The sequence below is a fragment of the Nycticebus coucang genome, chromosome 9 (assembly GCF_027406575.1).
Source record: "Nycticebus coucang isolate mNycCou1 chromosome 9, mNycCou1.pri, whole genome shotgun sequence".
Taxonomy (NCBI): Eukaryota; Metazoa; Chordata; class Mammalia; order Primates; family Lorisidae; genus Nycticebus; species Nycticebus coucang.
Window position 1 is genome coordinate 80,098,929 of NC_069788.1, and position 9,998 is coordinate 80,108,926.

General features: G+C 42.3%; 1 protein-coding gene and 1 non-coding gene across 2 annotated transcripts; both read right to left on the reverse strand.

Annotated features, from left to right (window-relative positions):
- Nucleotides 1-970: 970 nt before the first annotated feature.
- On the reverse strand, nt 971-9,266 carry EIF5 (eukaryotic translation initiation factor 5). The gene is made up of 12 exons (XM_053601251.1): nt 9,008-9,266; nt 8,662-8,865; nt 7,351-7,630; nt 7,161-7,242; nt 6,681-6,853; nt 6,275-6,386; nt 5,402-5,544; nt 5,029-5,187; nt 4,462-4,623; nt 4,010-4,174; nt 3,527-3,661; nt 971-3,162 (listed from the first exon to the last, which is right to left on the reverse strand). Exons 3-12 carry the CDS (start codon nt 7,420-7,422, stop codon nt 3,073-3,075), a joined length of 1,293 nt encoding a protein of 430 aa, XP_053457226.1. The 5' UTR covers nt 7,423-7,630; nt 8,662-8,865; nt 9,008-9,266; the 3' UTR covers nt 971-3,072.
- On the reverse strand, nt 5,821-5,945 carry LOC128595206 (small nucleolar RNA SNORA28). The gene has a single exon (XR_008382855.1). It is a non-coding gene; the product is annotated as a small nucleolar RNA SNORA28 (small nucleolar RNA).
- Nucleotides 9,267-9,998: the final 732 nt, after the last annotated feature.

Genomic DNA, 9,998 nt, shown 5'->3' on the forward strand with positions numbered 1-9,998 from the left:
CTACCGAGGGCGACATACTAAAACTGCCTCAGGAAAAAAAAAAACAAAAACAAAAAAACTGAAATCCCCAAGACAACACAGGAACAGAGGCAACTTCCCAGTTACTCTGGGATACTAGTAGACAGAGCTATGGCAGTTACAAAAAGTTGACTTGTAAGCACAGTTTGCAGACCTGCTAAATTTCAAATACCTTAAATTATGGTTTGATGATTTTGTTACTAAAAGTAAGTTCTAAATGAACAGAACTTTTCAGCTTTAGATGCATCTCATCAGTACAAGAGGGATGTTTTAAGTGGCTAGGTATAGGAGTCAGACTAGATAAGTAACCCTGGTACAACAGAACCTACATACACGTGACCGGTCTGAGGACTGAGGTAAGAAAAAATGGAAAAGGTTCAATCCAGTAATCTGCTCTTTGGTGAGAGCCAGCTTTCATTTATCTCCAAGTCAAATGCTTGGAATCAGTGCATGGTACATCGGAATTAACAGCTACGGCTCAATCCCAATCTGCCTCTTCCCTAGACAGGAAGCAACTGATTACAGAAAATACCTTCTGCCCCTCCCCCAAACTTTAGGACCCAACCTAGTACCTTAATAAGTTTGTCAACTTCAGAATGGACTTGCTTAGAGAAAGCTATCTTTCCCATTCCCTCAGTCTTCACTAGAGATATTATATTCAGTTACTTAGCTATGTAACATTTGAAGTCTGAATTCCCTATTAGGCACTAGTCAAGCAGGAACTATATAACTGAGGCAGATTTACAGTTCACAGAATAAGCACAGGATGTAAAGAAAGCCAGTGACCTAATGAAATAAGCCGCAGGCTGTTTGAGTAGGGCTGGCAAGTACAGAAGGAAAAGTCCAGCATGAATTCAAAGCAGCAGCTACAAAATAGGGCAAATTTCAAAGCTCTGATCATTATAAAATGAGAACTTAAGGTTAATTTAAAATTAAAGCAGAGACAAAATATAATTTTAAACATTGTTTTAATCAAGTAACTTAGCTGTTTGAAACAGGAAATTTTAAGACAGTTCAATAGAGCAAAGTTAAGAATTACTCTATTAGGATAACCTGTGAATAAAGTTCAGGTTGTATGAATTTGAACTTCATTGGAAGTTTGGCACCAGAATGAACACTGGTCTAAAGCCAAAATTTTCTCTTTAGTGTTTAGAAGCCCTAAACGTGTTTTCCTTCAGATTAAAAATAAAAGCTTTGCAATAAAACCTCATTAGCTTGACACTGACTATGCTGAATGCAACTTAGCTTAGATCACCAGAATTTCAGTTAATGAAAGTAAATCGGCCTTGCAGCAAAAATTTGAAACCTAGGCAACATGTGAGTTTGCAAAAATGTCTTCTCTTTGGTGTGTCAAAGCACATCCCCCCTCCAGGTAATGTGGTTCCTATTCCACTCTCATCAGAATCAGAAAGCAGCTGGAGATCAATTCTTACCTCTCCAATAAGATTGCTAGGTTTCAATTCCTTAAAATACCAAGCTAACAAGATTATATCCAATGTTTATATAATTTCAATGCAAAAAAATTTTACATATATTTGTTTAATATTAAAGTCTCAATCTGTGAGTTGGGGTTACAAAGAAACAATATGTGAATAAGCCAGTGCTCCCAACAAAACCATATGCACTCTCAATTTCCACTGTGCACTTATTGTGGAAAGGAATTAAAATGAAGTTTTTACTGTGAAGGTGTTTATTGAAATTTAGTCAGAACCCCTACTGAGTTTAAATTAGCCTGTTTCACAAGTTATCATCAACTCTTTTGAGCACAATTGTAAAGCCCTAGATGGGCTGGGTCAGGCCAATCACCTGCACTCAGTGGCCATCTTCAGACTTCTTTGAGAGCCTGGCTGAATTCAATATGAAGTAAAAATTATCCCAAGTCTTACAACAGAACAGAGGCTCTGACTTAGAAATATGCTTTTAGCGTTCTTTTTAAATATGACATCTGGGGGCAAAAAAAAAAAAAAAAAAAAAAGAAGCAAATTTAAAACAGTTAACACTTATTTTGGCAAGACAGCAACCAGAATCTAAAAAACATAAGCTACATGTCCAAGTATAAAAGGCATTAAAGAATAAACCATAAGGGAAAAGAAATACACACTGAACAAAAGATAAAGTCTAAACATCTTGAAATTATAATTTAAACCATAAGGGTAAAAGCTGAAAAATTATGCTTAGTTTTTCCTAGAGATTAAGTGCACCTTTTCCTGTTTCCCCCAAGTAAAATCATAGTTTAATATTTAATCACACCCCCAAAATGAGTTTTCATCTCAGTACAAAGCAACCACTATACACATAAACTGCTTATTTGTTAATGTAATAGTTTCCCTGGCTCATCCAACGTGCAATGCACAATGACTTCAAAGACAACAATTTGGGGCAAGTGTACACAAATTGAAAAAAACACAATTCCAAGTTTCAAGTCCTACTCTTAGAATTATTTATAGGACGCTCAGAACTTTTACTTCTCAGTAAGATGTTGCACTGTCATTTGATCAGACTACCTCAGAATGTACATTACCAGATGTCAATTTAAGGGACTAGAGGAAACTTAAGTACTATATTTCTTAATGGCTGAATAAGATAATTACAAATAAGCTTATGTTTTACATTCTGCTGAAGACCTCCTTACAGTCTCAGCACCTAACAATATCTAACACACTCCAAGAATACTATCAGTTAAATGATGGTGCAACATTTTAAAAAGAAGCCTACTGCTTCAGCTTATGTCATTCAGAGCCAATATCCAAGGAATGACCAAACTCAAATATTTTTATAACTGCATAAATGTGATCCAAATGTGTCCACCACTAGTTTTTCAAAAAGAAACATGCTATAAATAAGCAAACTACATCTGCTCACTGATGTGTGTATGGACTCCCTAGATGTCTCATTGGGCTTAATTACAGACCACTCACAGTAACAGATTTTTAGTACAAAGTGTAGCATGATGTTAAGCCATTTTAGCTTTTTGCACATACATGTTGCACTTCTGGCTGATAAATGAGAAAAAGTTAGAGCATTACACTGTTAAGCTAGGTTGCATCCATCCCTTTAAATGGCATCAATATCAATGTCATCATCCTTGTTATCAGACTTCACAGTTTCAACTTTCGGTACACTGGCAGTCTTCGAATACACCACCTGACAAAAAATGATTTTATTGATTATAAACTTTTGTTCCAATAAATCTGCTTATAAAACAAATCAATATAAGTTGTGGTCAGAAATAGAAAACTGCCCAGATGCAGCTATCATTCTTTACAAAATTGTTAGTTCAAAAACTTATAAATCTGACAAGTCCAACATTATCTTGTCAGTTTTTATAGACCATTATGTCAGGGGTAGGAGCAATTCCATCACCCTATTACAACTTCTCAAATTACTGAGAAGCTGAATTTTATTGCAACTTATATCTGAAATAACCTAAAATTGCCATTTTGCATTACTGCTCACAAACCTTTTATAATCTCAAATACCCATTGCCAACTCTTTCCCCAGTGTTTACCTCAATGTTCTCATCTTCATCTTCTTCTTCACCACCAGAAGATTCTTCTTCTGCCTCCTTCAACCACTTTATAAATGGTTCTGCTTTGACACGAATCTCTTTGGCAAGTTCTTTTGAGACATACTTCTTGGAGGCCTTAAAAAATGTTCAGTACAATTTTATTAGTCTGAGGACTTTACTTTGGATTTATACAATTCCCCCTTTTGAAATGAGGGGACTAGGTCTTATCTTAAATCTGGAATCCTAACAGAATAGAAATATTCAGCAAATAACGGATCAAAAATCAAGATTCAAAAGCCGTTCCTGTTGTTATGACTACGAAGTTGACACAGTGGGAATCACCTGCAAGTTACATCAGTCAAACACAGGGACTACATTTTAATACAGCAATGAGAACATGTATTCGAAATCTCTTCTTCCTGCAAAATATCAAAAGCTCATCTAATATTTTTGAACTTCAAGAGCCCACTATGTATTCCCCACCTTTTCTGACCAGCTGATGATGACCTCCTCTTCTAAAAGGTCTGCATCATACATCTCCTTCAAGATATGAGGAATCTTGGAGATAAGCTGAGCTTGATGCATTGCTACCACACACTCCAAACCATGAAGAAGGTACCGTTGAGCTTTTTTGTTGTTGTGACAAAACTGTAAATAGACATCTTGGCATTAACAGGCTTTTTTAGGTGTTCTAAGGTGACAATTCTAGTATTCAAGTAATTGTTCCAGTAAAACCGGAAACTCAAAAATATCAATGCATAAAGTCCATATATTTAACTATATGAGGGCCCATGTACAGCATTTTCAGATGCTCAGAGGCTTGTAAAAGGTGGGTCAATTATCTCCACTTCGGGACAATAAAAAAATGAAAGAAAGTGGTTAAAACAATGGTCACACAGCTGTAATCTCTTATGAATATAAAACAATTTGCTTACTCGTAGGAAATGGCGCCTGTATTTCTTTATTTGTTCTCTTATCTTCTCATTAAAAAGAACTTCAGTCAGAACAAGAGGGCCCATGGCTTTTACATCTAGTCTTTCTGCTTCAGCAACAATTTCTTTGTCAGATGAGTCAATAATACCCTCTTCTTTCTTTTTCTGTAAAGGGCAAGAATCCAGTGAAATGGAAGCACACTTTGCTCGGCTTGAGATGCGAGTTATTCCCTGCTCGCCAAGAACCTGTTTCTCATATTTTAAAATGTCTTCATGATAGTTTTACTCTGACTTCTGGGGTTCAATCTTCCTGCCTTAGCCTCCTATTTTGCTCAGACTATAGGTGTGAGCAACTGCACTACGCCTTTCAATTTCATTTCTAAACAATACACAATTGCTAAACATAGTATCTGGAACCACTCTCAAAGAATATTTAATGAACAGAAAAGATAATAAGCCTTGCATTATTCAAATGATACCATTAAAGTTACCTAAAACTTACCCACCTGAAAACCATAAAAAGCCCAAGATTAAGCTGAAGCTAATTTATAAATCAAGCAAATGTTTTACCTTGACAAAATCAAACAGGATATTAACACGCTCTTCAATGGTTCTTTCCAAATCATCACTGAGTGTCAGAACTTTTGCATGGTCACTGATTTCATCCATTCTGCGCCTTTGAGCTTCCTCGGTTGTATCCTCCCCCCAATCATCATCCTCCTCTTCTTCCTATTTACAAAAACAAAATGCTTGACCAAAGACCTTAACAGAAAAAATAGTAAAGGTTTTCTTAAGTTAATAGTTACCAACTTCACTTCCCACCAAAATATATAAGAGTTCAATGTAATTCAAAATACTGCTGTAATATCACTGTCCACTTCAACCAAATTCCATGTATTTTACATAATTTTAGTGCCTACTAGGCCATCAACCCCACACTCACCACAGCATGTGGAGGAGGACTAATTTCATTTGGTGTTGGTGGTGGTGGTGTCTCACTGCTGGATACAGAGCCATTTTCCTTGTCTTTACCCTTTCTATTTTTCTTTTCCTTTTCTTTCTTTCCTGTATTACTGTCACTATTCTCTATAAAGGAACAAAAGGGAAATATTAGTTCTTTACCTTTCATTACATCAATGCCCATCATGCACTTTTTTCGAATCATCGTGCACCTTTAAAATTCTGCCTTTTGCTATCAATTCCCTCAGAAAACATGGATCAAACTCATCCATCATACTTCACAGGTACACTCAGGCTAAGAATGGAGTGACAAAAAAAAGGTAGCCCTCATGAGGCCTTCACCATCCTTCAAGAACTTAAATAAGACCACATTTCAACCCAGCTTAAGTCAATGGGTGGACCACTGTTAAAGTCTATATAACGGCTTATCCCACAAAGAGAGAACACTGGAATAGGTTAGACTTTCTTGCTATAGCAAGCTCAAATTGTGTCAGACACTTTTGACCATCTGCCACAGAGTGTTGCTTGCAAGGCTCTAAGGTCACATGAATTTAATGAGGCAAGCCCCATTCACAAGAGTACTACATTTTTGCCGGTTTCCCATCACAACCCATTTTATATAGTAATTTCATCCATTCTAGAACGACCGGACTTAAAATTGATAGCATGATATGGTAGGCAGCCTCTTTTTTACCTTTAATAGTAAATAAAATGGTACATTTTTCAAAGAAGCCTCAATTTGATAAAATATGGCACAAAGATTAAAAGGCCCTTATATTCTGGTTTTATAAAACCTTTCATTTTTGTTTCCCACTAGTTTTATGTTAAGACCTTGAAGTTCATTGTGAAGACTTACCAGGTGGGTTTTTGAGAATGAATGTGCAGAGTTTATGATGTGTGTCAAGCATGCCTCGATAGCCACAGGCTTTACAAGAATTGCCTATTGTTTGCTTCTTTGGATTGACATGCTGCCAAAAAAGGTAAAAACAAGTGTTATCATTCATAAGATGACAATTCTGTGAAAACATAATCTTCACAAGTCATCTAAAATGCCAGCTTTACAAAGAAATATTTTTTCATACAGTACCTTGTTTCTAAAAAAAAAAAAAAAGCAGAGAAAAATGACAGTATCTCCAGAACTTGAGATTTTACATCTTATTTATAATTCCGTTCTGACTTCTCAAGAACATAATTTAGTGGTATCACAGAACTGATAACAAATGTATGGATTTTTCTTTTCCAAAAACCTCAAAGGCACTCACCAGATCTGTTTCAGGATTCTCACACTCGGGACAGAGAACAAATTTTTTAATGAATCCATCCAACATGTCTTGCAGCTTATTCGCCTCATGAGATCCATTGACAATGTAACGGTCATTCTTTACATCAAACTGGGTCTGTGCTCCCAGCTCACAACCAAAATATTTGGTGGGATCTATTTGAATAAAAGAAAAATCTGCATCTTTACAGTTAACTACTCATTGGTTATCCATCCATTTATACAAGCATCCCTGTATTTTAATTGTCAGATTAAACAAATGTCTTACCCTGGTAGTCTCATAAACTTAAGGCAATCCATGCATTTTAGGTTTTAGTTGGAAAATTATTTTAGTTTTAAGTGGAAAGTTCCACACTCAAACCTTAAGCTGATCAGAATATAATTAAGCCCAGTTTTGCAGCTCAAAGACCAAGAGAACTACATCCACCATAGGTCCTTTCAGATTTCTCCAAGCTTTACTTACACGTTGGAGGCCGATTAAGCGCCTTTGCAACGTCAACCATGTTGACTATAACTGTCTTGATTCCATTTCCTTTGCCCTCAACCTACAGGAAATGAGAATTTTAACTTAGTAGTCTTCTGTAAAACATGCAACCTTTAAAAAAAAAATCTGAGAGCTACCAATTTCCTACAAAAATGAGGAGCAGCATTACCTTGGCAATCAGACGGGGCATCTTGTAGCGATAGAACTGGTCTGACACGCTGCGGTTGACGTTGACAGACATTTTGGCTTATTACTGGCTTTATCGATAAGATGAAGAGATCTTTGATTGCAACTTTTTGGTATCTTCTGTCTGGAGAAGAAGGGATGACATAAACGACTGCAAGAGTTCTCGGTCTCTGACATGAAAAAATTTTCGCCACTGAGGCTGTAAGCTTCTTGCTTGTATGCTATGTTTCCCCAATACAGGTACCAATGGCTGCGCAACAGCTCTGAAAGAGAAATTGGAAAAACATTCAAAAATCCCCCCAGGTTTAACATTCCTGAGTGGAAACACAATGCTCAGCATCCCAGTAAGTTACGCTAATTAATCCTACGTTAAAAACATCGGAGTTCACATGTAAACCAGCTAACATTCTCACTTACCAGGACACACCTGTACATAAAAGCCCTTCATTTTGATTCATCTGTGACTCTGGTAAATGCCTAAGTAAAATACAACTGTGTCGCCTCAGATGCTGTGGATTTATATCAGGCCAAAGGTGATCAGTACGTCAACTGCTTCCGTGGAGCGACCGTATTTTAACGGGTAGAAAGTTGATAAAAGCCCTTTCCTCCCCCAAGCCAAGCCTGCGTTAACTAAAAATTGTCAAACACACCTCCCTTCCTCATTAGCCATCATTTTTTAAAACGGGAAACTAGGGGACTGCTCTAACAAATTGTTGCTTCAGCAACCACGGCTTACTTCAAACCAGCACTTCCGTAAGACGGAACGAATGCCTTGTTGGAACGTACGTTAAGTGAGCACAAGAGAACTCCGAGACCCAACCTCGACCTATTCTCCCTTTTCTTCGCTGTTCAAACAACAGTTAACCTTCGCCCTCGTTCCCATGGCTACCACGGCTCCCGGGCGTCCGGGTACGCCTAGGAAGGGCCGTCGCGGCGGCCCTGCGAGCGGCCGGGACGCGGGGGGCACATTCCCGGCACGTCGCCCCAGCGTCGGCGGCCCCGGCAGGGCGGAGGAAGCGAAACCCCGCCGGGGGCGCCGGGGCTCGGGCCGCCCCCGCCCCCAGAGCGCGCGATGACTCACAAATGCAGCAATTAAGGCCTGACTCGGCGCGCGCTCCCGCCGGGCAGGAAAAGGGGCGAGGCCGCGCCGGGGCGGGGGCGCTGCCGGGGCCGGGGCCCGGGCCCGCCCCCTGCCCCCCCAAACTGCGCCACACGCCGCGGCGGGGTCACGCGGCGGCCGCCGCCATCTTGTGCGGCCGCCATCTCCCCGGCCCGCGCCGCGCCCGCGACTCACCGTTTTCGTCAAATAAAGACATAAACCCAACGCTGCTCGCCCGGGACTGGGATGAAGTGAGGCGCGTTATAAACCCGAGTCCGAGTCGGCGGAGGCGGAGCGCAGCGGAGGAGCGGCCGGGCCAGGTGCCGCCGCCGAGCAGCGGGGAGGGGCTGTCCCAGCGACGTCCGGGGTCCACACCCGTCAGCGCCGGAGCCTGGCGACCTGGGCGCGGAGAGACGGCGCCGTGAGCCGCGGGCAGGTCGGGGGAGGCGACTTCCCCGCCAGCCAGCGGCCCGCGGGGGTCGAGGGGGCGGGGAGCACTGGGCAGGGGGGCGCGGGGCCAGCGCCCCTCCACCGGACTCACCTCTGGAATGTTCTCGCTCTGACTGAACAACGCCGCCGCCGCGCTCAAGCTACCCTCGGCCTGAGCGCCCGCCCCCCGTACGAGGCTGTACTGCCCATTGGCCGGAGGCCCGCCCGATCCCGCTTTTCATTGGTCCAAGTCATGTGTCAATCGCGCTTTTCCCCGCCCTTTCTGCTTCCTGAGGCTCCACTCGCGGCCTCCGCCTTCCTCCCGCCCCAGGTCCCGGTTTCCTTCTCCTCCCAGCACCTCTTCGCGTTTCCCAGAGGCCTTTGCGACCTGCCTTCGGGTCTCGCGAGAGCGGCAGTGGCGCAGGTCCGGGCTGTGTTTTGTCGGTTTGGGCGTTCGGAGGAGATAGCAGTTGGTCCCCTCCCCCTCCTGGCCTGGGCCTGGCTTCGGCCTCGCGGTGACTCCTGGTCGCGCGGAGGCGGTTGCTTGCTGCCGCTTCGGAGACCGCGTTCCCGGGGAGAAAGCATCCACTGAGTTGTCCCCGCGGCGGGTGCGCACCCTAGTTCGAGGGGAGGTGTCTGCCCTTTCTATTCCCCGGTAACGCCCGTCATTGGGTCTCTAGGAATGAGTTTTTCTTCCCACTTCCTAGGTGGGGGTTTTTATCCCAAGTGCTGTCTCCGATATTCCGGGTGCCTACCGACAGCGAGCCTGTGATTCTAGTCAAGTCACCGTTTCGAGCTGTCACGAGGCGCCGTCGCCCACCAGCCTGCCCTGGCCTGCACGCTTAGCTCGAAGGTCGCTGCCCGCTGGGTTTCTGAGAAAAAGGAAGCACCAAATTAGTGTGTAACTCCAGGGCCTCCTTGAAAGCTCTTCTTGGTTGGGTCTCCGGCTTCTCTCCTGGGCTTGAGAAGGACCCTTCTCGTTAGTGCTCCACTATCAACTTTGCTCAGAGTAGGCATCGCTTTGGATTCCCCCTCCTCGAATCCACCTTTCCAGTTTATTGATTGTGTTCTTTGAAAGGCAAACCGTAGCACAGAGCAGGTGT